General features: G+C 37.0%; 1 protein-coding gene and 1 pseudogene across 3 annotated transcripts in view; both read right to left on the reverse strand.

Moving 5' to 3' along the window:
- Positions 1 to 25687, reverse strand: part of LOC117975541 (ankyrin repeat domain-containing protein 26-like) — an 82723-nt gene that overhangs the window by 19841 nt on the left and 37195 nt on the right. The window contains exons 12-20 of one of the 3 annotated variants that reach the window (XM_055097121.2): positions 14409 to 14622; positions 12973 to 13156; positions 12310 to 12447; positions 9802 to 10843; positions 6902 to 6959; positions 2750 to 2975; positions 1867 to 1952; positions 1250 to 1344; positions 964 to 1022 (exon numbers count right to left, since the gene is read on the reverse strand). In XM_055097121.2, coding sequence (XP_054953096.2) covers positions 10136 to 10843; positions 12310 to 12447; positions 12973 to 13156; positions 14409 to 14622 — 1244 coding nt within the window. In that variant the 3' untranslated portion in view covers positions 964 to 1022; positions 1250 to 1344; positions 1867 to 1952; ... (1 more) ...; positions 6902 to 6959; positions 9802 to 10135. The remainder of the gene's footprint in view (positions 1 to 963; positions 1023 to 1249; positions 1345 to 1866; positions 1953 to 2749; positions 2976 to 6901; positions 6960 to 9801; positions 10844 to 12309; positions 12448 to 12972; positions 13157 to 14408; positions 14623 to 25687) is intronic. The other 2 variants (XM_063595894.1, XM_063595895.1) reach the window with 2 other exon arrangements.
- Positions 22374 to 23414, reverse strand: LOC130540742 (large ribosomal subunit protein uL3m-like; annotated as a pseudogene).

Genomic DNA, 25687 nt, shown 5'->3' on the forward strand with positions numbered 1-25687 from the left:
GATGTGGAGAAACAGGAATGCTTTTACACTGTTGGTGGGAGTGTAAATTAGTTCAACTATTGTGGAAGACAGTGTGGCGATTCCTCAAGCCTCTAGAACCAGAAATATAATTTGACCCAGCAATCCCATTAGTGGGTATATACCCAAAGGATTATAAATCATTCTACTATAAAGACACATGCACATGTATGTTTACTGCAGCGCTATTCACAATAGCAAAGACTTTGAACCAACCCAAATGCCCATCAATGATAGACTGGATAAAGAAAATGTGGCACATATACACCAAGAAAATACTATGCAGCCATAAAAAAGAATGAGATCATGTCCTTTGTAGGGACATGAACGAAGCTGGAAACCATCATTCTCAGCAAACTAACACAGGAACAGAAAACCAAACACCGCATGTTCTCACTCATAAGTGAGAGTCGAACAATGAGAACACATGGACACAGAGAGGGGAACATCACACACCAGGGCCTGCCGGGGTTGGGAGCAAGGGGAGGGAGAGCATTAGGACAGATACCTAATCCATGCGGGGCTTAAAACTTAGATGACGAGTTGATAGGTGCAGCAAACGACCATGGCACAATTATCCCTATGTAACAAACCTGCACGCTCTGCACATTTATCCCAGAATCTAAAGTTAAAAAAAAATCTTCCCTTGAATCACATCTGCATTTACACACATCATCCTCTGGTAAAATGACAGATATATGACCTGATTTTTCTGGTAAGAACTAATGAGAACATTTTATATTTGCCTCATCCTTAACAATTTACAGAGGTATGTAACATTCATCTTTTCATGCCCAGTTGTACAATTTCATGGCTCTGAAGCACTTAGATTTAAATCATCTCTTATTTTCAGAAAAACAAAATAAGCCAGCAAAATGATGAAAATAAAATCAGCTAGCTAGAATCTCCTAATATATGTACAAAACCAATCATTTTCTTTGTTACCTTTTAAGCTCCTTGGCTGCAATGCTGTCCAAGAAACCCTCAGTTTGCTCTTCTATGTTCTGTCAGGATATAAAGCCAAGAAAAGAAACAAGGTCGAGTCTTCACTTAACATGGGCTTATGCTACTTTTCTCTGCATTAAGGAGGTCATAAAAACCCCACCAAAATTATAAATGAAAGTTCATTGATTGAAATGATTATTTTAGTAACGATACACAAAGAAAACTAGTTGCTGTTTATTTATTTTTGTTCAACCAATGCTTTAAGGGGCCAGGCATGGTGGCTCACATCTGTAATTCTGGCAGTTTGGGAGGCTGAGGAAAGAGAATTGCATGAGGCCAGGAATTTCAGACCAGCGTGGGCCGCATAGTGAGACTCCATCTCTACAAGAAAAAAAAAAAAAAAAAAGGTCAGGCATGGTGGCACGTGCCTGTAGTCCCAGTTACTCAGGAGGTTGAGGTGGGAGAATTGCTTGAGTCCAGCAGGCTGAATCAACAGTGAGCCATGATTGTGCCACCATAAGCCACCCTGGGTGACAGAGTAAGACACTGTCTTAAAAAAAGTGTTTTATGGTTTCTGTAATTTTTTTGAGACAGGGTCTCACTACATGATCCAGGCTGGAGTACAGTGGCTATAAACATGCAGAATCATGGCATGCAACAACCTTGAACTCTTGGGCTCAACTGATCTTCCTGCCTCAGTTTCTGGAATAGCGAGAACTTTTAAGCATGTGCCACTGTGACTGGCTTTTGTAATTTTCCCCCACTTGAAAATGGTCAAACATTACACAAGTGTCTTAAACTGGGTCAAGCGTGATTGAACTACCCTTTCCCTTACAATCTCTACAATTGCTATAGCTTGTCATTGTTGGATTTATTTTTAGATTCCCAGAAATGGACTCTTACCATGAGTGAAATCACATGGTTGAACTGGAAGGTTCTTGTCACATTTCCAGGGTAGACGGCGACCATGCATGGCTTTTCATGGAATTCTGGGAAGGAAGAATATAATTAATTCTGTTTGGTGTATTGGCAAGTTAACGACTTTATATCACTACCATATTAGTTGCCAATCATTCAAGTGATGACAAGATAGACATCTGTGAACTTTATTTTAAAAATTCAAATATTTGCTTGATTTAACTACTTAAAAGTTGTTGTACAATTGCCCAGCAATAGACATATTTTACAAAAATTGAGATGAAAATGTTGCAAGTACAACAGCAATTAACGATGTACTCTTATGTAAGAAAATGACAAAACTTTTAACTTAAAAACATAAATTAATCTTGTATAGTGTCACAGGTGTATTTAATTCATAAAAATTGTTTATCTTAGACTCCTTTAAATAATAAACAACCATTTGTGATTAAATGTTAAGGTACCAATCATTTACATAAGATTAGGAGTGGAAAGCTTTACAAGTGTTGTGAACAACAGCCATATTAACATCAGTTAGAAAGTAAGCCAAAGCATCTCTAAGTTTACCTCTAGTTATTAGGCAATAACATTCAATTTCTAAAACCTAACAAATACAGCTTTTAAAGGATTTAAATGCATCCATTTACTTACAGTTATTGAATAGAATTAGCAAATGGGTCGCTCCTGAAAATGAGAGCTCCAGGGACTTAAACTGTAAAATTATTTCCTCCCTTTATTAACACAGATAATTATGACCTTTACTTAACTATTGTGAGGCAATTAAGCAACTCAATATATTTCACTAAATAAACTGCAAGAATTACATCAGAAATCTGAAAGCTAAAGAAAAAAAGATTATATAGCTAACCTTAAACAAGTAGTCATCTACACTGTTATTTGAAGTTCATGAGCATGAGGTAGGGATCCTTAGATTCTCTCTTGGAATATGATTTCTGTTGAGATCTAAACCATTATTAACATTTCACATACAAGGTGACTCTAGAACTGGCCTTGTACTATGAGCAGTGGATAAAGATCTGGTCTTCTCTCTCTACATCAGAGGCTTGGTCGCCTCTACTACCCTCTCATGAGTTCTGTGAAGAGTACAAGAGACGAATGCTTAGTATTTCATTTTTTTTCCTAAATAATTCCTCCATAATTTGCATTTTTGATGACATTCCCAGCAACAGTGTTTTAACTATGAAAATAGGTCAGAGTATGACTACTGTATGCAATTATAGTTTTGAAGTTGTCCTAAAGAATTATACATACTTCTAGGGGGATTTCTAACAAATAAGTAATTCAAAAAGTAGGGAGTGGGGAGAAATGACTATCAATGATACATGGCTTAACAGATAACACTTGCTGCCTTCTGGTTCTGAGAATGCCATTAGAAATACTGATATATAAAGAAGAACTATGTGAGATGATGAATATGTTAATTTGCTTGACTATAACCACTTCACTGTGTATAAATGTATCAAAATATCATGTTGTATTCCTTAAATATATGCAATAAAATAAATTAAATGAAAATAAGCTAAAGATATTTGTATTTAGTAAACCAGTGTAGAGATTAAAAAAAAATCCCTCAAAGACATTTTCAAGCATTTGCTTTTACCATGTTTGTACATTTCATTCATTATGTGGGAAAAATTAAGCATTTGGCACTGAGGTATAATTCAGAGCAATGCCTCCGAGGGGAGGATGATATAGTGGAGCTGGTGACCAAAGAGATCTAAAGCAGCTCCAAACGCAATTAGCTCCTAACATTGTAAGCAAGCTATTGGAGGTGGGGCCTGCCCATTCTGGCTTCCATACATCCTCTCAGGCTGACTGAGGTGTTATTTTTAACCATTTGTGAATTATACTTCCCTTTACTCCTGTATTAATCATTCCCTATTTCACAAGTATATCTTTATGTAGAATGGCAAAACTAGACAGGCTATTTTTGTCTCCAGGTGCCCTCTTGTGATAATACCAAAGATCACAATCAAGGAAAATCTAGAAGACCTGATCAGAGGAATCACACATAATGAGATTGAACCAGTAATAAGTTCACAAAAAAAGAAAGACCCCAAACCAGATAACTTTACTGATGAATTCTACTAATCATTTACAGGAAAACTAACACCAATTCTTCTCATACCACTTCAAAATCTTCCTAGTTTGTTCTATAAGGTCAGCATTATCCTGATATCAAGACTAGAAAGGGGATGACAACAACAAACTACAGGCCAATAACCCTGATGAACGCAAATGCAAAAACTCTCCACAAAATACTAGCAAACTGAATCCAGTAACACAACAAAAAGTTAACACCCCAGGATAAAGTAGGACTTCTCCCTGGGATGCAAGGATGGTTCAACATATGTAAATCAATAAACATCATACATCTCATCAACAGAATGAAGGGAAAAACACATACAACTATCTCAACAGATGCAGAAAAGCATCTGATAAGATTCATGAGAAAAACTCTCAACAAATCAAGCACACAAGGAACATCCCTCAACATAATAAAAGTCACATAAGCAAAGCCACAGCTAACATCATACTGAATAGCGAAAAGCGGAAAGCCTTTCCTCTAAGAACTGGAACAAGACAAAGATACTCACTCTCACCATTTGTATTCAACACAGTACTAGAATTCCTAGCCAGAGCAAGTGGCTGAGAAAAAGAAATAAAGGGCATCCACATTGGAAAAAGAAGTCAAATGGTCTCTCTTTGTAGATGACCTTATCTTAAAGAAAGAAAAACCTGGGAGGGGGAGGGACAGCATTAGGAGATATACCTAATGTTAAATGACGAGTTAATGGGTGCAGCACACCAACATGGCACATGTATACATATGTAACTAACCTGCACGTTGTGCACATGTACCCTAAAACTTAATGTATAATAAAAAAAAGAAAATAAAATAAAAGAAAAGAAAAACCTAAAGACTCTACCAAAAAAGTCTTAGAACTGATATACAAATTTAGTAAAGTTGCAGGATACCAAATTAGCATACAAAAATCAGTAGTGCTTCTATATATCAAATGAACTAGCTGGAAAATGATCAAGAAAGCAATCCCACTTATAATACCTACAAAAAGATTAAATAGGAATAAATAAGGTAAAAGATCTCTATGAGGAATACTAAACAGTACTAATGAAAGAAACTGAAGAAGATACAAACAAATGGACAGACATCCCATGGTCATGAATTGGAAAAAAAAATCATACTGTTAAAATAACCATACTATCCAAAGCAATCTACAGATTCAATGCAATCCTTATCAAAATACCATTGTTTTTCACAGAAATTGAAAAAGCAATCTTAAAATTTGTATGGAACTGAAAGAAGATCCCGAACAGCCAAATCACTCCTGAGCAAAAAGAACAAAGCTGGAGAAATTGCACTACCTGACTTCAAAATATATTAAGAGGCTATAGTATCCAAAATAACATAGTGTTGATATGAAGACAGATACGTCAGTGAAACAGATCTGAAAACTGAGAAATAAATCCATGTATTTACAGCCAACTGATTGTCAACAAAGGTGCCAGGAAGATACACTGGGGAAATAACACCGTTTTCAATAAATGATGCTGGGAAAACTGGATATCCATAGGCAGAAGAATGAACCTGGGTCCCTTCCTCTCATTATATACAAAATGCACTCAGAATGGATTAAAGACTTAAACATAAAACCCAACATTATAAAATTACTGGAAGAATACCTAGGAGAAATGCTTCAGGACATTGGTCTAGGTAATGATTTTATGGTTATGATTCAAAAGTACAGCCCAAATCCTCAAAATAGACCATTGAGACTACGGTGAAATAAAAACCTGCTGCAAACAAAGGAAACAGCCAACAGAGTGAAGAGGCAATCTGCAGAATGGGTGAAAGTATTCGCAAACAATTCATGTGACTAGGGACTAATATCTGGAATACACAAGGATCTGAAACAACAATTTTAAAAAGTCCAATTAATGGTTAAACTAAGGATCTGAAGAGATATTTGTCCAAAGAACATGTACAAATCGACAAGAAAGTAGATAAAAAATATCAGTGAGATATCTGTGAGACTGTGAGAAAAGTGAAAAGCAATGTAAAATTAAGGGATAAGTGTCTTGCACAGACTAGACAGCTGCTGAAGCATATGGTCAGTGACAGAACAGTGAGGGAAAGTTTCATGAAAAAGGGAAAATTGGGCTCCAGGTCTGAAAGAACGAGGCTAGATAAACAGAAGCTGAAAAGTCAGGAAGGACAGCATGGGTAATGCAAAGAGATGGTGAAATCAGCCCAATAACTTGAGGATAAAATCCAACAGCAGTGGGGAAAAAATAAACATCTGTCCACACACAATAACATTCAACTGATGAATGGACAACTGGTATGTCCACACAATAGAATATTATTCAACCATAAAAAGAAATAAAGTACTCATGCATGGTATGACACAAATGAACCCTGAAAACATTCTAAGATGGTTTCAATACATGTTCCCTCCAAATCTCATGTTGAAATGTAGCTGTCAGTGTTGGAGGTGGGGCCTGATGGGAGGTGTGTGGATCATGGGGGAATGAATGGCTTAGCACCATCCCCTTAGTGATGAGTGAATTCATGCGAGATCTGTTTGTTTAACTGTGTGTGGCACCTCCCCCTCTCTCTTGCTCCCCTTCTTGCCAGGTGATGTGCCTGCTCCCCTTCCCCCTCCACCATGCTAATAAGCTTCCTGGGGCCTCACCAGAAGCTGAACAGATTTTGTGGCCATGTGTGTACAGCCTGCAGTACCATGAGCCAGTTAAACCTCTTGTCTTTATAAATGACCCTGCCTCAGTTATTCCATTATAGCAACCATCCCCAACCTTTTTGGCACAAGGGACTGGTTTCATGGAAGACAATTTTTCCATGGACCAAGGAGCAGAGGGATGGTTTCAAGATGTTTCATGCATATTACATTTATTGCACACTTTATTTCTATTATTATTATATTATAATATACAATTAAATAATTATACAACTCACCATAAAGTTGAATCAGTGGGAGCCCTGAGCTTCTTTTCCTGCAACTAGAGTGTCTCATCTGGGGGTGATAGGAGACAGTGACAGATCATCAGGCATTAGATTCTCAGAAGGAGTGTGCAACCTAGATTCCTTGCATGTGGGTAGTTCACGATAGGGTTCATGCCCCTATGAGAATCTACTGTCACAGCTGATCTGACAGGAGGTGATGCTCAGGGGTAATGCAAGTGATGGGGAGTGGCTGTAAATACAGATGAAGCGCTGCTCACCTCCTGCTGTGTGGCCTGGTTCCTAACAGACCATGGATCAGTACTGGTCCTTGGCCTGGGAGTTGGGAATCCCTTCTTTGTAACACAAAAATGGCCTAATACACGTGCAAAGTGAAAGAAGTCAGTCATAAAAAGTTGCATTTTGTATGATGCTATTTGTATGAAATGGTCAGACAGGTATAACCTATGGAGACAAAAAGTAGAGGGTGGTTGCCTAGGACCAGGCAAGGTGGAAAGACTTGAGTAGGGGATGCAGCCAGTGATGGCTAAGTGAAATGGGGTTTCATTTCAGGGAGAAAAAAATGTTCTAAAATTAATTGTAGTGATGGTTACACAACTCTGTGAATATACTGAGACAGTGAATCATATACTTTAAATGGTTGAATGGTATGGTGTGTGAATTATAGCTCCATAAAATTGTTTTTAAAAAATCCAATGGTGGGATCTAGAAAATTTTCTTCTATCTTAATTATTTTCTTAATTCTTAATTTCTCTATTTTTCATGTACGTACTATACATGATCTGAATATTTCTGTGCTTTTACAATATATTTAAAATAAAAGGAACATAAAGAAAATGCCTAACTTTTCAAATAGCTTGTAAATTAATCTAAAATATTAGCATTTTTGCCAAGAGGATAATGGCTTTTCTGTATAAGTTATCCTGACATCCGTTAAATAAATATACAATTATCCTATTTCTTGTCTTTACTTTTGTGAATGGATACAGTTGCGTATCTGAATGGATACAGATACTGTTGTGTCTGTATCCATTTATAAAAGTAAAGACAAGAAATATTATAATTTTTTTTTTTTCTAGACAGAGTCTCGCTCTTGTTGCCCAGGCTGCATCTCAGCTCACCGCAACCTCCGCCTCCCAGGTTCAGGCGATTCTCCTGCCTCAGCCTCCCAAGTAGTTGGGATTACAGGCATGTGCCACCGCACTAGGCTAATTTTGTATTTTTAGCAGAGACAGGGTTTCTCTATGTTGGTCAGGCTGGTCTCGAACTCCCAACCTCAGGTGATCCACCTGCCTCAGCCTCCCAAAGTGCTGGGATTACAGGCGTGAGCCACCGCTCCCGGACTAGAAATATTATAGTTTTCTAGAACATTCTATGGAATGTTGAATTTGGTCTTCGAAAACACTTTGTATTGTTTAACCAGCTGTAGATTAACTGTTGACGTGTTCAATTTCGTTTGTACATGACTTCTGATTTGCCCTCATTTCTTCTTTGACTCTTGTGTGCCCTCTTCTAAATGGATGTGACAATGGGATGTAACCTCTAGTGACGCCTCTGACATAGATTGTTTTTAAGGGTATCTGCCAATTCTTGTTGAAGTTGTCTTGCAACTACCTGATTTTTTTCTACCAATTTTATAAATCACCTTATTATTAAATTATGTTAACATTTAATTCTAACATATATACATAACAAATATATCACCATGTACATTGACTTACCTTCTTTTCTTCATGGGTTCACGTTCCTGTTTATTACTGAATTCAGTTAAGGACACAGAAGGTGTTATCTTCCTGCCAAATCTCTATTGTGTTACTTAGACAACAGATTCACCCCCACTATTCATTCATACCCTGATGAATATTCAATGCCTAATAACCTACTGAAGTCTCACAAAGAAATGGGTACGTGGGAGGGTCTGGTGGTGGTAAATTCTGCACTGTGAAATGTTTTCCCTCGTTTTTATTAGAAGCTCAAACCAACCTCAGAGCTCCTCACATAGTCAATCGCCTGCTCAAATCTTTCCAATAGATTCCTATTTCAGAATAAAAGGAAAGTTCCAGGGCCTCCGAGGCCCTAGGTAAACTGGCCTCCTCCTTCCTCCCTGATCTCGGCTCCTACAACTCTGTTCCCCACTACTCACTCCTTTCCCACTATACGTGTATCCCTGTCACCCCTCACTAGTCTGAAAATAGGGTTCCAATGCTAAACTAATAAATCACATAGAGCTACAATGATCTTTGTACAGGACAAAGTGATATTCAAATGATAGTCATGGAGCCTTGAGATGAAAATTATGAACAAATTATTTGTAAAGATATTCAAAGTAAATTACACATAACAGTGAGAAGATTAAATCAAACAAGGCTTTGATAACATTCACCACATTTGTCCCTAATGTTGATTTAATAAAAAGTATATGCCTTTAAAGAATTGAGTGGTCATTGCAACACATAATTTGAGATGGACATATTTTCAGATTCAAGTCGAATGGACATGAATAAAAATAAAATTATGCCAAATAAAATACATAAAAAGCTACTGATGTAGAAGTATTATGAGATTCAGTCATACACTCCAGTTCACCTGGGAAAACTGGAATTAACTGTCAAAATAACTCACTGAACTGAATTTTAAGTTTAAAAGTACTCATTCTAGGAGTAATCATTTCCATTCATCTGCTTCATCATGGTCTTCACGTAAAGACGTTAAAATTATTCTATCAGGAGTATAAGACTGCTTTATTAATACTAGTCTACATCTATTAACAACTTGTAACAACCTCCTAAAATTTCATAGGTGACAGCATGTCTTTACTCAAAGTAAAGCATCTCTCAGGTCTAACTTTTATTTACTGAGAATAAGGTATGTTTTTAGGCTGATATAGCACATACCTTGACAATCCATCTATCTTCATATTCAACTCCATTCAACATTTAGCCATAACCAGATATTACTTTACATTTTCTTTCAGAAAGTTTGAAAAGTATTTATCTTTCTTGATATTTACTTCTCTTTCTGCTTTCTCATTTCCCTGTTGTTGAAGCCTTTTAAAAAAAATGATTGCATTCGTTGATTAATGTCTGATTTTTCTCTTCTAGCTTTTCTTTCTCAGCTTGAAGATTTTTCACAGTAGCATGAGATTGGTCTTGGATAGTAATTATCGTCTTTTCTTGATTGTCAGCTTCGTTGTAAGCATCATCCAGTTGCTGTGGAAGCAACGTATTTTCACTCTGCAGTTGAGACAGCCTCGCCTCTACAGATTCCTGCTTTCCAATGAATTCCTTCAGTTACATTGTTTATTTTGATACATTTGTTGAATTTCCTGGATTTGACACTGGGTTTGGTGTAGGTCTCTTCCCGTGCATTCTGAAACAAACCTCTTTTCTGCTTTTCTGTAAGAGCATCTCTTGTGTGTTGGAACTTAAGGCTTAGGCTTTCCAAGTTACTTTGAGTTCTAGACAGTTGCTGAGAACGAAGGACACTGTTAGCTTTTAGGTCATCAAAATTCATTTTCTCCGGTAAATGAAACCATTCATCTTTTGCTCCCTGGAAAGCAAGTTCCATGTCTCTTTTGGATGTCTCACTTTGTTCACAATCACGTCTAACAGCAGCCAGTCTGCAACGGTGTGATTCAACTTCTGTCTCCAGGCTTTCTTTCTTTTGTTTTTCCCTCTCCAGTTGAGAATGGAGCATGGTATTCTCAGCTGTCAGGACACCAAGCTGTGCAGTATACTCGGATATCATTGTTGTTAATATTTCCCCATTCCGTTTTATTGTCTTTTGCAGGTCACCAATGTCCTCAAAATAGTTCTTTTTATTTTCCTGGTTCTGTTTTTCTATTGTGTCTATTTCCAGTCTGAGGGTGGCAATTTCGTCCTGCAACATGCGATTTTCATGCAACAGATCTTGTACTTTGTCATGGCTGTGAGGAATCTAAATGAAACAAAGGAAGCGCTCACTAGCTAGCACTCAGTAAAAGGACATGTCTTGGTTTCCTCTGAAATTAAATCATACCCTATACATTTGTACAATGAAAGGGTTGCCATCAGTTGATATGCAAAGGGATAAAAAGTTGTATCAAAACCTCAAACCTTATTAAACATAAATTCCTCAATGTCCAAAAGTTTATTTGAAGACAACAAATTCATGAAAGTTAAAAACTAAACCTCTAGAGAACGTTTAAGAATCTCACAATAAGAAAAGTTTTTCCCTAAATTACAAAAAATTCAAAGGCATAACATAAAATATTAATAAATTTGAATCCATTAAAAATTGGGTTTACACTCTGATATCTAACCTGTACACCACCCCATAGCAAGAGCCGTAGCTCTGGGTATCTTTGGACAGATGAAATTTCCCAAAGTTCTTCAAGTTCATTTTCCTGAGAATATTCTACAGATATTCTACTTATCTAACATATAATATTCTATAAGTATTCTACTTTTCTATCATTTTTATAATGTTGTAATAGTTACATTTATTGATAAATGAGCCATCAAGTCATTGTACTAAGCACTTCTACATACATCAATAAACTCATTTACCACAACTCTGAAAAGGAGAGTTTACAAATAGAAGCAAGCTGCAAGATTTTCCCCAGGTCTTCTGATTCTACTTCTAGTGCTCCTCCCCAAAATCACTGTTCCTTCTGTGGTGTAAATATGTAAATACAAAAGAAGCTTATTTCTCCAAGACACCAATGGTAAATAGATGAATTTTACAGAGCTCTTCTTAGAAAATCATGAGATTACTTGCTGTTTCAATAACTTTTGTTTCCTTCACAATGTTAGAAACAGTATTAAATGTGAGATAGGAGAAAACACTAAACTAGCTCACTAGGAACAAAACACTACTTATCAATAAATTACCACTAAGTATACATTATGGTATCTTACTGTTTTGAAAAGCTTTTTGTACTGAAATAAGATACCACTTGGAGAAAACTGCTATTCTCAAAAGTGAGGAGAATCACATTCAAAATAATGGTCTCTGAATTGGCTGTACTTTCTTGCAAATAATAAACTAACCTCTCCACTAATAAATCAAGGGGATGAAATCACTTCCAAAAACTAGGACATCTATTGTTAGTAGCAAGGGTTGGGAGATAATGGGGAGATCATCAATTCCTATGGAAAATATTAAAAGCCTCTCCTCAGGATGAGGCCATCATGAGAGTCACTGCTTGACCACTGCACACAGATGGAGTTGAATTTAAAACATGACTTTATCCAGTGGCCAAAAATGCCACCACCACCACTCCCCCCACAACTACATGGACACACACCAATGGTTTTAAAATATTCTCTATTTGCCAAGATACATATGGTTGGATTTTAAATATATATACACATACAAATATGTATACGCACACATATTTGAGAATGACTGAAAGAAAATACCTGAGAATTCCTTTTCCTTCGAGCCAGTGCTATCTCCTTTTGTTTGCAAAGGTGATTGGTCAGAATTTCATCTTGTAATATTCTGGCGTTCTGTTCCCAAGAAAGTTGCCTCTGGGTGTCATTTAGCTCTTGTACAACCTAGAAATACATTAGATTTTTGGTCTAATAAACATTGAAAAAGAAGTCTAAAACATTAAGAGCAGAACCTTTAAAAAAACTATTTAATAAGTAGCCTATTAAAACATAAGAACCTTTTTCCTTGAAGAATTACACAGCTTTAATGGTATAAGTAACAGCTAAATTCATCAGAGTAAAAACATTTTTTTAAATACAAGCAGATATAGTATGGTGAGGTAAAATTTCTTCGCAAAATATTTAACTAGTTTCAATACAGTTTTAAAGCTATTTAGCCTGTCTTTTAACTTAAAAATGCCTAAATGAACATTTATGTTAGTGATCAAACTCAACGCACCCTTTACTCAGGAAACATACTGAGCATCTATTTGGTAACAATGATATAATACGTAACTTTAGCTATAAATGTCATAGGTTATTTTTAATTTTTCATTTTTTAAGCCTAAGATATTAAAACAAAAGGATATTATAAGTAATACTGATGAAGTAAAATTAGAAATGGAAACTTTTTACCACAGATGATTTTACCTGGTTCAAATGATTTCTTACTGTCCTCAATTCCGTATCTCGTGTTCTCAGCGTCAGCTGAAGTTGTTTGTTTGCTTCAACTTCTTTCCTGTACTGCTCTTCTTTTCTTCTTAAGTGTCCCCTGATTTTTTCATACAATGCATTGGCATTTTTTCTCTTCTCTTCTTCTTGTCTTAAGGTAGATCTGCAGTGAAATGTGTTTATCTTGATATTAGTTTCATTAGAAAATAAAAAGTTCATTTTGCAATCTGGCTCTCCACGTGTTGGTTGCTATCTTAGTAAAATGTCTGTGCTTGTGAGTGTTTTTCCTTTCTAGTTCTTATATTTCCAATTTCTTACTTCCATCTCTTCCAAAGGATGTATACTTGAAAGGTAATGAGGAAAGAAAATCCTGGTAACTGGGAAGTTTCTGTTCCTAGTAACTCTGGCAAATATTATAGAAAAGGATATTGGAAATTATTCAGCAAACATTACAGGTAGAAAAATTAACTTTTTTTCCCCTATACAGTTGTAATTGCTCCTCAATTAGGGCAAGTAATTGAGAGTTAGCTAATTAAAAAGAATTTGCCATTTATAAGCATGTTTATAAATTCACTAGAAATAAACGTTCATCTTCATGAAATAGTGCAGGTACCCCTAAAAATGATTTACAGCGTAAAAGAGCACCTTCAGCTGCTTTTCACACATGTATCAGCAGATTACTATAATGCAAGACTAGGTTAAGGAGTCTAATCCGCTACCCCACACTTTTGAGCTTTCTTTTTTGGGTGACACTTTGGACAGTATGTGTTTTTCACATAGAACTCTGAATTAATTTTATCTGTGGAAAAGTGAGAGATGTGGAATAAACTAATCTGAAATCACTTTCCATTTCAAGTTTTATTTCATGCATAGTAAGAATAAAACTATAAATTTAAAAGAATTAATCTGAGTTTTTAAAAAATGGACATTTCATACTGTGTTGGCTAAACTGCAAGTTAATATAAATTTTCTTGTGAACAACTGAGAAATAGTGACAAAGGCCATTTGTAAAAAGTTTTTATAATTGAACAACAAAAAAAATCTATATTGAAGAATTTATTCAAAGTAAATAACCAAAAATGTAGAAAAGGATTTGTATAAAAGATGTTCCTTGCAACATTATTTAAATACAAAAAACTTTAAAACCCCCAATTCAATTTGCCAAACCAATGATGAGATTTCCATATGGTAAACTCCTATATAGTCATAAAAATGATGATTTAAAAGAGTAAGCAATTAGTTATTTGTAGAAGTATTCACAGTAAAGAACTTGTTACATCATATCAAAGAATTTCACACTGCAGAAGACTCAGAAGTTCTCTCCCCTGTTGGGCCCCAGAAGGTAAGTCAGTAATTACATATTTTTAGCATAAAGGAAATACTTCAACCATTTCTTTATAACTAGGGTGTCATGCCTCAAACTGTAGAAATCTCGTTCCCATTCATCATTTTGATGTTCTAACTGTAATTTTATTTCTGTTGTTTCAGATAACTCCTTTTGTAGTACATGGACCCCATTTTCCATTTTTTTCATTTTTACTGTAAGTAGTTCACAGTGATTTTTTTCAACTTCTATTGCTCTTTCCCATGAATGAACTGCATCCTGAATTTTCAGTAGGTTAACAGGATCTGTATCAGAAAGAAAACAAGACAGATATGAGATAAATTATAGGAAGAAAAAAATTCTACACAAACTCTCCCCAAAAAGTAAAGAGCAGGAGTACATCCCTATGCATTCTAAAATGCTAGCATTACTCTGAAAAAAATCAGACTTTGATATTACAAAAAAAAATAATAAACAGCTCTCTTGGGAACATGGATAAAAAAATTCAACCAATTTTTTTTGTTTCACTTGTGATTGTATTATTGATTTGAGATACTAAAGTAACACATTTCTAAAGCAACCTAAAAGAATTCATTATTTATGTGTGAGGCCAATCACAGTTCGTAACAGACAAAACCAAATATGTCAACATTTTACAGCATTCTTCAAAAGAAATCATGATTCCCAGAATAGAAGAATATAGGAAAGTGTCCAATGCCCCAATTTTAAGCTCTGCCAGCCACTTCTTTAGTGAGACTCCAAATAAGTCCTAGACCTGCACATCAACCCATAACACTGGGTTGATGATATCTAACAGTTGCACAGTTTTACAAGATGCTAAGCATTTTCCTAAGAAAGCACCCTCACATGAACATAAAAACACCTTAAAATATAAAATACTATACACATATAAAACATTGCTATTATTGCATCTGTACAGAATTTTCTCCAATTTGAATTGTTTTAGGGAGATGACCAGTTAACTGGCCTGAGTTCCACAAATGACTTGCCTGTCTGTAAATCATGTTGTTTTAGGTCAGTAGTTCTTAATCTCGGCTTCTCTGTCCCTCTTCAAACAGGAGAGTTAAATATTTAACCGGGGAGCTTTAAAAACCTCTGATGACTGGCTCTCCTACTCTCTCCTGCCCCCAAATTCCAAGAATGTTGGACTGGGGATTTCAAAAGCTCTTCTGTGGGGATCTAACATGCAGCCAGTGTGGAGAACTACTGTGTTAGGTGAGGGTAAGACTTGCCTTTGTAAGCCACTGTGAAAATTCCCTGTGCCTGACATGCCCCCTTCTTGTATCCCTTGCGTTTGGGTAGACCTTGTCATAAATACTTATCTCAATGACTCCTGGGCCACAGAACCTTGGGCATCTCTTTATGGCTAAGTGGTGTCTAAAAATGGGCTTTGGATCATTAAATCACAAAAATCACACCTTCTTCCCATGGCAGGCGTCCTCATTGGTTACCGGCTAAAGAAAATTACCATGCAAGCAGGGAGATGCTGCCTGTCCCAATATTATAGATCTTTCCTTTATTTGCTTTCTATCGGTACTTTTTTTGGCCTACTTCCTCAGTTTTATGTTTTCCTAAATATCCATTTCTTCTGTCCTGTCATTGATGGTATTTTAGCAGTAGGCTAGCTGTTACTAGCAACGTTCCAAACTCTGTTTGAGGAGGGGGAGATAAGCACACCATTACCCCACAAGGTAGGGCATCAGATTCAGTGCTTCTGCAGTTAACAGAATAAAAGGGACAGTGAGCCAACAGCTCCAATGCCATCTTTCCTTCATCATTTAAACAAACCACTATTTTAGATAAGGAAATTTATGTTGGATTCTCAGGACAGCCATTGATTATTATTCATTCTGACACAGTCTCGTTAATATAGTCATCTGTGCATCTTTGTCAGGACATCTGTGATGGAGTGTTCAGTTAGTTCCTTTTGAAATAAGGCAGATTTGGTGCAGTGTCAAAAATTGATGGATGTCTTATCCTCATTCATTCAAACAACAAACTTTCTAAATGACCTAAATATACTTGGTGCTCACATAATCTGCTTTTGGAGAATCAAAATCACAACTCTCGCTCCCCAGTCAAATGCCAAAAAGCAACAATTATGCACGTACTATGCCAAGACTCTTTGTCCAGTTGAGTTAAAATCATCTGTTTGTTTTTGTGGTGCTAAGGACTGCATTCACTGAGATTAATGCGGCCCGTCCAACTTGAACAGGCCACCTCATTAATCTAAAAAGAATAAAACATGTGACATGGACTGCCGTTGTTTGCAAACATTTAAAAGCAGAAAAGCAAGTGATGAAATTAAGGCTGGCAACCCTGCACGCTCAGGACTGGCTGTTTTCTGGAGGAGGGAATGACACTGAGTCCTCTCATTCCAGGGAATCCTAGGTAATTGCTGGAGGCAAAGTCTGAATGGCAGTCTTCACTTGTCTGGTAGGGCATGCTTTGAGAGACCACTGTCATTTATGGGGCCAAGCTGGTGGATGAGGTGTTCTAGCAGAAATAGCAATAAAACTGAAAACTGAAGAAATGTCTGTTGTTACAGTAAAGTCAACTTTAAGGAATGTCCCTGAAGAGAGTAGAAACTTTATCTATCACTAGCAAAATAAACTCTCATGTGAAGAACTTCTTCCCATATAGAAAACAGGTAGCCATGAAGTAACACATGATTATAAAGCTATTGAAGATGTTTGCCCAAGGTGGCCTCATAGCATAGTGACTTGCTTCTGTCTGCTTGTCTTCACTCTCTTGGTTCAGCAGTTCAGTAAAACAGTTATGAGCAACATGCCCTACATTATCGCAAAAGTGCTCCACTATAAAACTATAAAAGCATGATAAACAGTATCATGATAAGTACCATAATAGAAACATAACATTCTTCTTGCCACAGTTCCTGCAAAAGTGGGGAAAACCTCCCAGGTGGTGACCTTCAGGCAAAACAGGCAGTAAAAGGCATTTTTAGAATCACACACATCCTACCAAGGGAAAGGAAACAGCCATAGAAAAACAAATAATGTAGCTAGTAGAAGCACATCACACTCCAGGCTAGAAGACAATTTTGCAAGACTCAATGCCACAGAAAGCCCACACTGTGTTTCTACTCTGACAAAAATGAGGAATAACACCAACATTTAAAGGTATTCATTCCAGAGGTCCAAATAACAGGTTCAGAGTCAGCAATCCGAATGCTGCTCTTTCCTCCCATAATGGGTTTTCACTGTGACACAGCCAACAGTCTCTCTCTGGGCAATGATTTAGGGCGTAGGTTCAATTTTGCTGGAATCAGGAGAGACTTCACGCCGACACATTCTTTCTCAAAGAGGGGTTCTTTTGATTAGTAAAACAAAATAAGCTACTAGATGTAAAGCAAGTAATCTTACAGACTAATGGGATTCATTCTGCATATGAGGAACCCTATGTACGAATTCAGCTTCTGTGTGTGTGACTGTGTTCTAATACTCATTACACTAGAAAAACAGGCCATAGTTCTATACGCATTTCTCCATATGTGCTGAAACATGGTCAGGTCCCATCTGCAAATTTACCTTTAGAAATTAGCTGTAAAGCTCATCCTTATATTCCACCCCTTGTGAAAAGCTGAAAAGCAGATTGGTACCTCACCATTAAAGACTGCAAAAGCACTACTGACTCTGAAATGCTTCATACTCTTGTAAAGTATATCCTTATACTTGCTGTAATAAATACTTTGATTTATAGATTAATGTTTGTGACAGCTGGCATCATCCAGTTTACCCATGCCAGGGGACGCTGTGGAAATAGGACTAATTAACATTTGCATTTCAGCTTCGGCTACCCTAGCAGGTAGGATAAAGGTCTTGGAGAGGAAGGATGACCAGTAGTGTAACTCTTAAAGTATCCGTTAATCTGTTGGCCTCTCTAAGGCTTACAGAATTATACAAGGTTCAGTATGTCCATATTTTATTCCTAATAGCTAGTACCAAGTATGCTGGAACAAATGTCTAATTTGAATGAAGTTTAATTACAAAAAGGTTCTCCATTTCAAGACAAAATCTAAAAGAGTAAATCAAACTCAAGCTCAACTCAGGCCCAAGATGGCTCCACTGCTGAGAACTGAATTGCCACCATATCCCTCCAGTGGTCAGCACTGCTCAAGAGCAGGCTTCTAGTACTGCCTGGGATCCAGAGAGTAGAGCAGGGGAGTCCTGGGACCATGTACTCCCTATCTATAGTAGGCAGATTTCCATTTCAGAGCTGAACATTTGAGGACAGCTGCTGAGGCAAAATGCTTGTGCGTAGCCAGAAATAGTAACCCTAAGGTTCTTGGGAAATCACATTTTGTAGTGTTGGACTAGGCAGACTGGTTTAGGTATTCCACAACTGGAAAGACGGGCACAGTTTGTCTGGGCCACTTAGTTTGCCAGAATGGAGCCCGAATCCTCTTCAAAGGATATGTACCTGTAGAAGCTGCTGGTAGTGGGACTAGTTGGGGTTAGGGGGTGAGAGTTAAAGTTTTGTTCCCTGATTCTAGAAGACAGGAATCATACTTGTAATCCCAGAAGGTGATCAGAAATGTTATTTTAAAACTCAAAAACAGATCCACAGACCACCGACTACAGTGACACTAAGTTTGGGGCAGGCTCTTTAAGTGCAGAAGGTTCCCTGCCTTCGTGAAAACATCTTATGTCTTGGCAACTGGCTACCTTCATATACTGATTCCTTTTTCACAAATAATGCAGGAAAAAGATTTTATATTCTCCCGGAAATAATTGTCCATTTGTCTCACAAGATTAGAGCTCACTGACAATGCACCTAAGTTAGCCAAGAGCTCTGATGAAGATGTACAAGAATAATGTTGTTTCCATGCCCAACACATCTATTCTGTAGTCCATGCATAAATGTGTAATTGTGACTTTCAAACTCTAATTATTTAAGAAATATGTTTTGTAAGGTTACAGTTGCCATAGTCCTTTATATATAAAGTTGCCATACTCCTTCAGGAAAGGATTCACCATTTTAGATGCCAGTAAGAACATTCACGATTCATGGGAGAAAGTAAAAATGTCAACATTAACAGGTGTTTGGAAGTTGATTCCAACTCTCACGAGTGGCTCTGAGGGGTTCAAGGTTCCAGTGGAGGAATATACTGCAGAAGTGGAGCCTGAAGATGTGACTGAATTGCTGCAATCTCATGCTAAAACTTGAAGAGAAAAGGAGGTACTTATGGATGAGTAAAGAAAGTGGTTTCTTGAGATGGGATCTACTTATGTCACCATAAGTAGATCAGATGCTGTGAACACTGTCAAAATGACAAAAGAGGATTTAGAAAATTCCATAAATTTAGTTGTAAAGCAGCAGCAGGGTATGAGAGGATTGACTCAAACTTTGAAAGAAGTTCTACTGTGGGCAAAATGCTATCAAGCAGCACTCCATGCTACAGGGAAATCTTTTGGAAAGAAAGAGTCAATCAAGTGGCAAAGTCCATTGTATTATGCCAAGAAACTGCCACAGCCACCCAACCTTCCAGAAACTACCACCCTGATCACTCAGCAGCCATCAACTTTGAGGCAAGACCCTCTACCACTAAAAAGATTACAACATGCTAAGGGCTCAGAAGATCTTTGGCATTTTCTGACAATATTTTAAAATTAAGGTATGTATATTTTAAAGATACAATGCTATTGAAACACATTATAGACTATAGGATAACTTATATATGCATCAGGAAACTAAAAATTTTGTGATTTGCTTTATTGTGATATTTGCTTTATTGCCGTGGTCTGAAACCAAACCCACAATATCTCTAAGGTATGTCTGTATAAGTTCCTAAGCATAGTATGGGGGCATATCTAACTAATGTGTACCATTTTAAGTAGTGGCTGTTCTTGAATTTACACTTTCACATGATTTTAGAATCAGTTTGACTAGCTCTAAGTCCTGTTGAAAGTTTTAAAACAGGACTGAAATGAATTCTTTACAACATAATCTTCCCATTCATGGCCATGATATTCTTCTCCATTATTCAAGTTTTCTTATCTATCTTTCAAAAAAGGACATAAGACACTAGCATATTTCTTGTTAGGCTTTTCCTAGGTAATTTTTAATTGCTATTATAAATAGTATCCGTTTTTCCCATAAAATATTGCTATATATTTGTATATTAATCTTGTACTGTTACCTTTTTCAACTGTATTGGTTCTGATAACTTGTCAGTTGTCTACCTTTCATCTTCTAGGTAAATATTTCTTACAAATAATGAGATTTGCTCTTACTTTCCAATTTATCTCATTACTTTTACTTGTCTTACTGCACTGGCTAGGACACCCAAGAATACTATTGAATAGAAGTTGTAGAGGGTATCCTTGTTTGATCCCTGAAAAGAATTCTTCTAGCATTTTACCCTTGTATATGATGATTGCTAGAGATAACTTTGAACAAGTTAACAAATTTCTAGTTTGGTAAGTTTTTTTTTAACCAAATATGGTGTGGTGGTTTTAAATGTAATCTACTCCAGTTAAAGACTATGACAGTCTATTATTATCACTATCCAAACTCATGAATAACGAACAGTATGTAACAAATAATGCTATATGTTTTACTTTAGCACCCAGGCAGCTCAAAACCTAACTATCTGAATATAACAACTCTACAGAGCGTAGACTGCTCATCTATACGACATTGACACTATTCCCTCCCCCAAAATACCACCTATTCTAATTTATATTATTCTAAGTATTTTTCTCTTATTTTTCTATTTTATTGAGTGGATTTCCTATCAATTGCCATAAATTTTTAATGGAATAAGATAAAGCATAAATTAAAACTTAAAAAAAAGTGGCTACCTTTGCATTTAAAGTGAAAAATGTGATACAACAAGGATAGTATATCACATGGAGATCTAACACTATGACTAACAAATCTATTGGGTGATGTGAATTAACAATCTGGTTCAGAGGAAATCAAGTATTTAAGCTGAGGTCTGCTTATACACATGGTTAAACTTATTTGTCATGAACCTGCCATTAGTAAATACATGTTAATTTCATGCAATTAAAAAGAAACCCAGAAACTATTAGCATTTTGATTAATACATGATTAATGAAAGTTTGTTGAACATACAATCTTAAATCATTATAAATTCTTTTTGAAAGGTAGGCTGGGTGCGGTGGCTCACACCTGTAATCCTAACACTTTGGGAGGCCACGGAGGGTAAAAAGCTTGAACTCAGAAGTTCAAGGCCAGCCTGGGCAGCATAGTAGGATGCCATTTTTACAAAAAATACAAATAATAGCCAGGCATGGTGGTGGGCACCTATAGTCCCAGATACATGAGAGGCTGAGGTGGAAGGATCACTTGAGCTCAGAAGGTCTTGGCTCCAGTGAGCCGAGATTGCACCACTGCACTACACACCAGCCTGGGCAACAGAGCAAAACCCTGTCTCAAAAAAAAAATAAAAAAATAAAAAATTCATACTGATCTTATTATTGAGTGATAAAACTAAAAAGAAATCACCTCTCCCAACAAAAATGTAAACAGGACCCATAATTTATGATTTGATTCTTTCCTTTGTCCAGCCTTTAACATACATGTTTCTGTAATTTAAATAAAAATTTATGTACTTTTTCCATTTTAGCAAATAGTTTCTTTACCGAAACAGGTTGCACCATAGTCCCCATATGGTTTTCTACTGTTCCACAACCACTATTTCACAAAGATTGACAAAACTTGTATCAAAGTTAAATTTATAGACATCTTAAGGTATCTTAGGAAATATGTAGTAAAAAAGAATCAAGTCCACAAATTATGAATATTTTGCTAATACACCAAACACCAATTTCAGCAAATCCAATCTAGTTAACTTGTATGTTTAATGTGGTAATTTTTCTAACAAAATTTAATGGGGGTATGAATGATATATTTACACCCTTGACAAAGATGACATGTGTGATTTTGTTGTGACTAAGAAAGGAGAGTATGATTTCTGGTGATTATTATATTACTCTGGCTCATCAAACCTCACAGAATATGTAAGGTTCTGCCACATCCAAAGGTGTTAGGCAAACATAATAGAAGGCACACTAGGCTGACACACGTTTTCATCATACAAATCTTCCGGTAGTTCCTCTTCATCTCCATCAGGAAAATACGTAGGGAATGGTAGATTTTTACCGAGATCCTTATATGCAGGCAGTTTAGAATCTCTGACCCTTACTAAGCAATTTTTATGTCCAGGTACAGAGCCGTTTACATAGATTATGTTGTGCTTTGTGTTTATTCTCCACATTTTCAGTCCATATACTGTTCTATATATGTTTCCCATTTTTCCAGGCATTTTAGTTCCAGGCCAGACTCTGCCAATGTCACCAGTTGAAATATCTCCAGGTCTCCTGTGGGTTTTCGTTTGACCATGTGTAGCAGGCTGGCCTTTAAATCCCCATCTTTTCATGACACCTTGAAAACCTTTACCAATAGTTTTGGCTGTGACATCCACATACTGTCCTGGACAAAAGTGAGCAGCATAAAGAAGAGTGCCTGGTTTAATTGCAGCATTATCTGTTACATTAAAGATTATAATTGTCTGTTTTGACGGCAATCCAAGTTCTCGGTAAAATTCCAATACAGGTGTAGCTTTATGAAAACGTGATACAGTTTGCCTCCTACAGACAGGGCTGCCGTTTTTCCATTACGGCTTTCCTTTGAAGTATATTTTAGGACATGACAGTCTTGTACCTGAAGTAATGTGACCACATGCTTTTGACCATCCTTGGTCCATAAAGGCATCATCCCCAGCTTCAAGGCCAACTCTAAAGGAACCTGGTTCCCAAGGATGCATAGGCCATGGTTCATCTTTCAGAGGACACAGTTTACTTGCTAATTGGGTTTTATCTTCATCAGAGACCAACTGCTTAATGAATGGGACATTTTCTTCAGAAAGATGCTCATCCCACCACGTACCACTCTTTCCATGAAGACTTCTAACAAAAAGCCAGATGTGTGTTCTGTTCCCCGGGCCCAGGGCAGCACCCAGGCCATCCCCGACTTGACCCAGCACCTGGGCGCCGACCTGCATCAGCAGCCTCCAACCCGGGATGGATTAGCCCGGGAAGACTCAACTCATGACTGCCGGGTGCCCAGCTGCTCTGCTTTCAGGGCGTCCCCACGCCACCACCACGCGGACGCAGCAGCCATGAGGAAGTCACTGCAATGGCCGCCAGCCGATGCCCTTCCTTCAACCAATTTTATAAGCAACCAAGATATCCTCCGTAGGTGAATGAATAAACTGTGGTACAGCCACACAATGAAATATTCAGGGGTTAAAAAAATGAGCTATTAAGCCATGAAAAGACATAAAGGAGCCCTCAATGCACATCACCAAGTAAAAGAAGCCAATTTGAAAAGTCTACTTACTGTGTGGTTCCAACTATATGACATTCTGGAAAAGGCAAGACTATGGATGTAATAGAAAGATCAGTGGTTGCCAAAGACTTGAGGAGGGTAGGAAAGGACAAATAGGCAGAACACAGAGCATTTTTAGGGAAGTGGAAACACTTTGTGTGATACTATAATGATGGATACATGTCATTATACCTTTGTTCAAACCCAGAAAATGTACACCACCAAAAGTGAACCCTAATGTGGACTATGGACTTGGGGTGATTATGATGTGTCCATGTAGGTTCATCCATCATTGCAACTGTATCTAACTGGTGAGGGATATCGATAATGGGGAGGCTATGCATGTAGTGGGGGGTGCATATGGGAAATCTCTCTGTACCTTCCTTTCAATTTTGAAGTGAACCCGAAACTGCTCTAAAACTGATCTTTAAAAAATTCTAAACAAAACTTTTAACAAATTGAATCCAATGATATATTAAAAGGATAATATATCATAAGCTAATGTGGTTTATCTCAGAAATGCAGGGTTGGTTTCACATTCAAAATTCACTGTTACTCATCACATTAACAAACTAACAAGAACTATATGATCCTCTCAGTACATAGAGACATTTGATAAAATTGAACATTTATTACCGATTAAGACCAAAAAAACCTCTCAGAAAACTAAGAATACAAGAGAACTTCCTTAGCATGATAAAGAACATCTAGGATAAACCTGCAGCTAACATGTGTCATGATGAGAAACAGAATGCTTTTCCCATAAGATCAGGAACAACACAGGGATGTCTGCTTTCACTACTTTTATTCAGTGCATTGAAGATTCTAGCCAGTGCATTCAGGCAAGAAAAAGAAATAAAATGGAAGAAAGAGATGAAACTATATTTACAACCATGATCACATAATAGGGGTGAGTAAACTTCAACCTGTGGGACACCTTCTTGTTTTCATAAATCAAGTTTTACTGGAGCACAGCTATGTTCATTAATTTACGTATTGTCTATGGCTGCTCTCATACTAACAGTGGAGGAGTTGATTAGCTGCAACAGTATCTGTTTTGCCGCAAATCTTAGAATATTTACTGTCTTTAATAAGAGCATACTTCGAGAAAGAAAAGGCTTGACAACCTTTGATCTATGGAGAAAATCTTATCCAATCTACTAAAAAATAGTACACAAAAAGCAAAAGCCATTATTGAACAAACAGGTCAATTGAACTTCTTCAAAATTAAAAACAAAAGAAACTACCATCAGAGTGAACAGGCAACCTACAGAATGGGAGAAAACTTTTGCAATCGACTCATCTGACAAAGGGCTAATATCCAGGATCTACAATGAACTCCAACAAATTTACAAGAAAAAAACAAACAACCCCATCAAAAAGTGGGCAAAGGATATGAACAGACACTTCTCAAAAGAAGACATTTATGCAGCCAAAAAGCACATGAAAAAATGCTCATCATCACTGGCCATCAGAGAAATGCAAATCAAAACCACAATGAGATACCATCTCACACCAGTTAGAATGGTGATCGTTAAAAAGCCAGGAAACAACAGGTGCTGGAGAGGATGTGGAGAAATAGGAACACTTTTACACTGTTGGTGGGACTGTAAACTAGTTCAACCATTGTGGAAGTCAGTGTGGCGATTCCTCAGGGATCTAGAACTAGAAATACCATTTGACCCAGCCATCCCATTACTGGGTATATACCCAAAGGATTATAAATCATGCTGCTATAAAGACACGTGCACACGTATGTTTATCGTGGTACTATTCACAATAGCAAAAACTTGGAGCCAACCCAAATGTCCAACAACGATAGACTGGATGAAGAAAATGTGGCACATATACACCATGGAATACTATGCAGCCATAAAAAATGATGAGTTCATGTCCTTTGTAGGGACATGGATGAAACTGGAAACCATCATTCTCAGCAAACTATCGCAAGGACAGAAAACCAAACATCGC

Source organism: Pan paniscus, chromosome 14, assembly GCF_029289425.2.
Source record: "Pan paniscus chromosome 14, NHGRI_mPanPan1-v2.0_pri, whole genome shotgun sequence".
Lineage (NCBI taxonomy): Eukaryota > Metazoa > Chordata > Mammalia > Primates > Hominidae > Pan > Pan paniscus.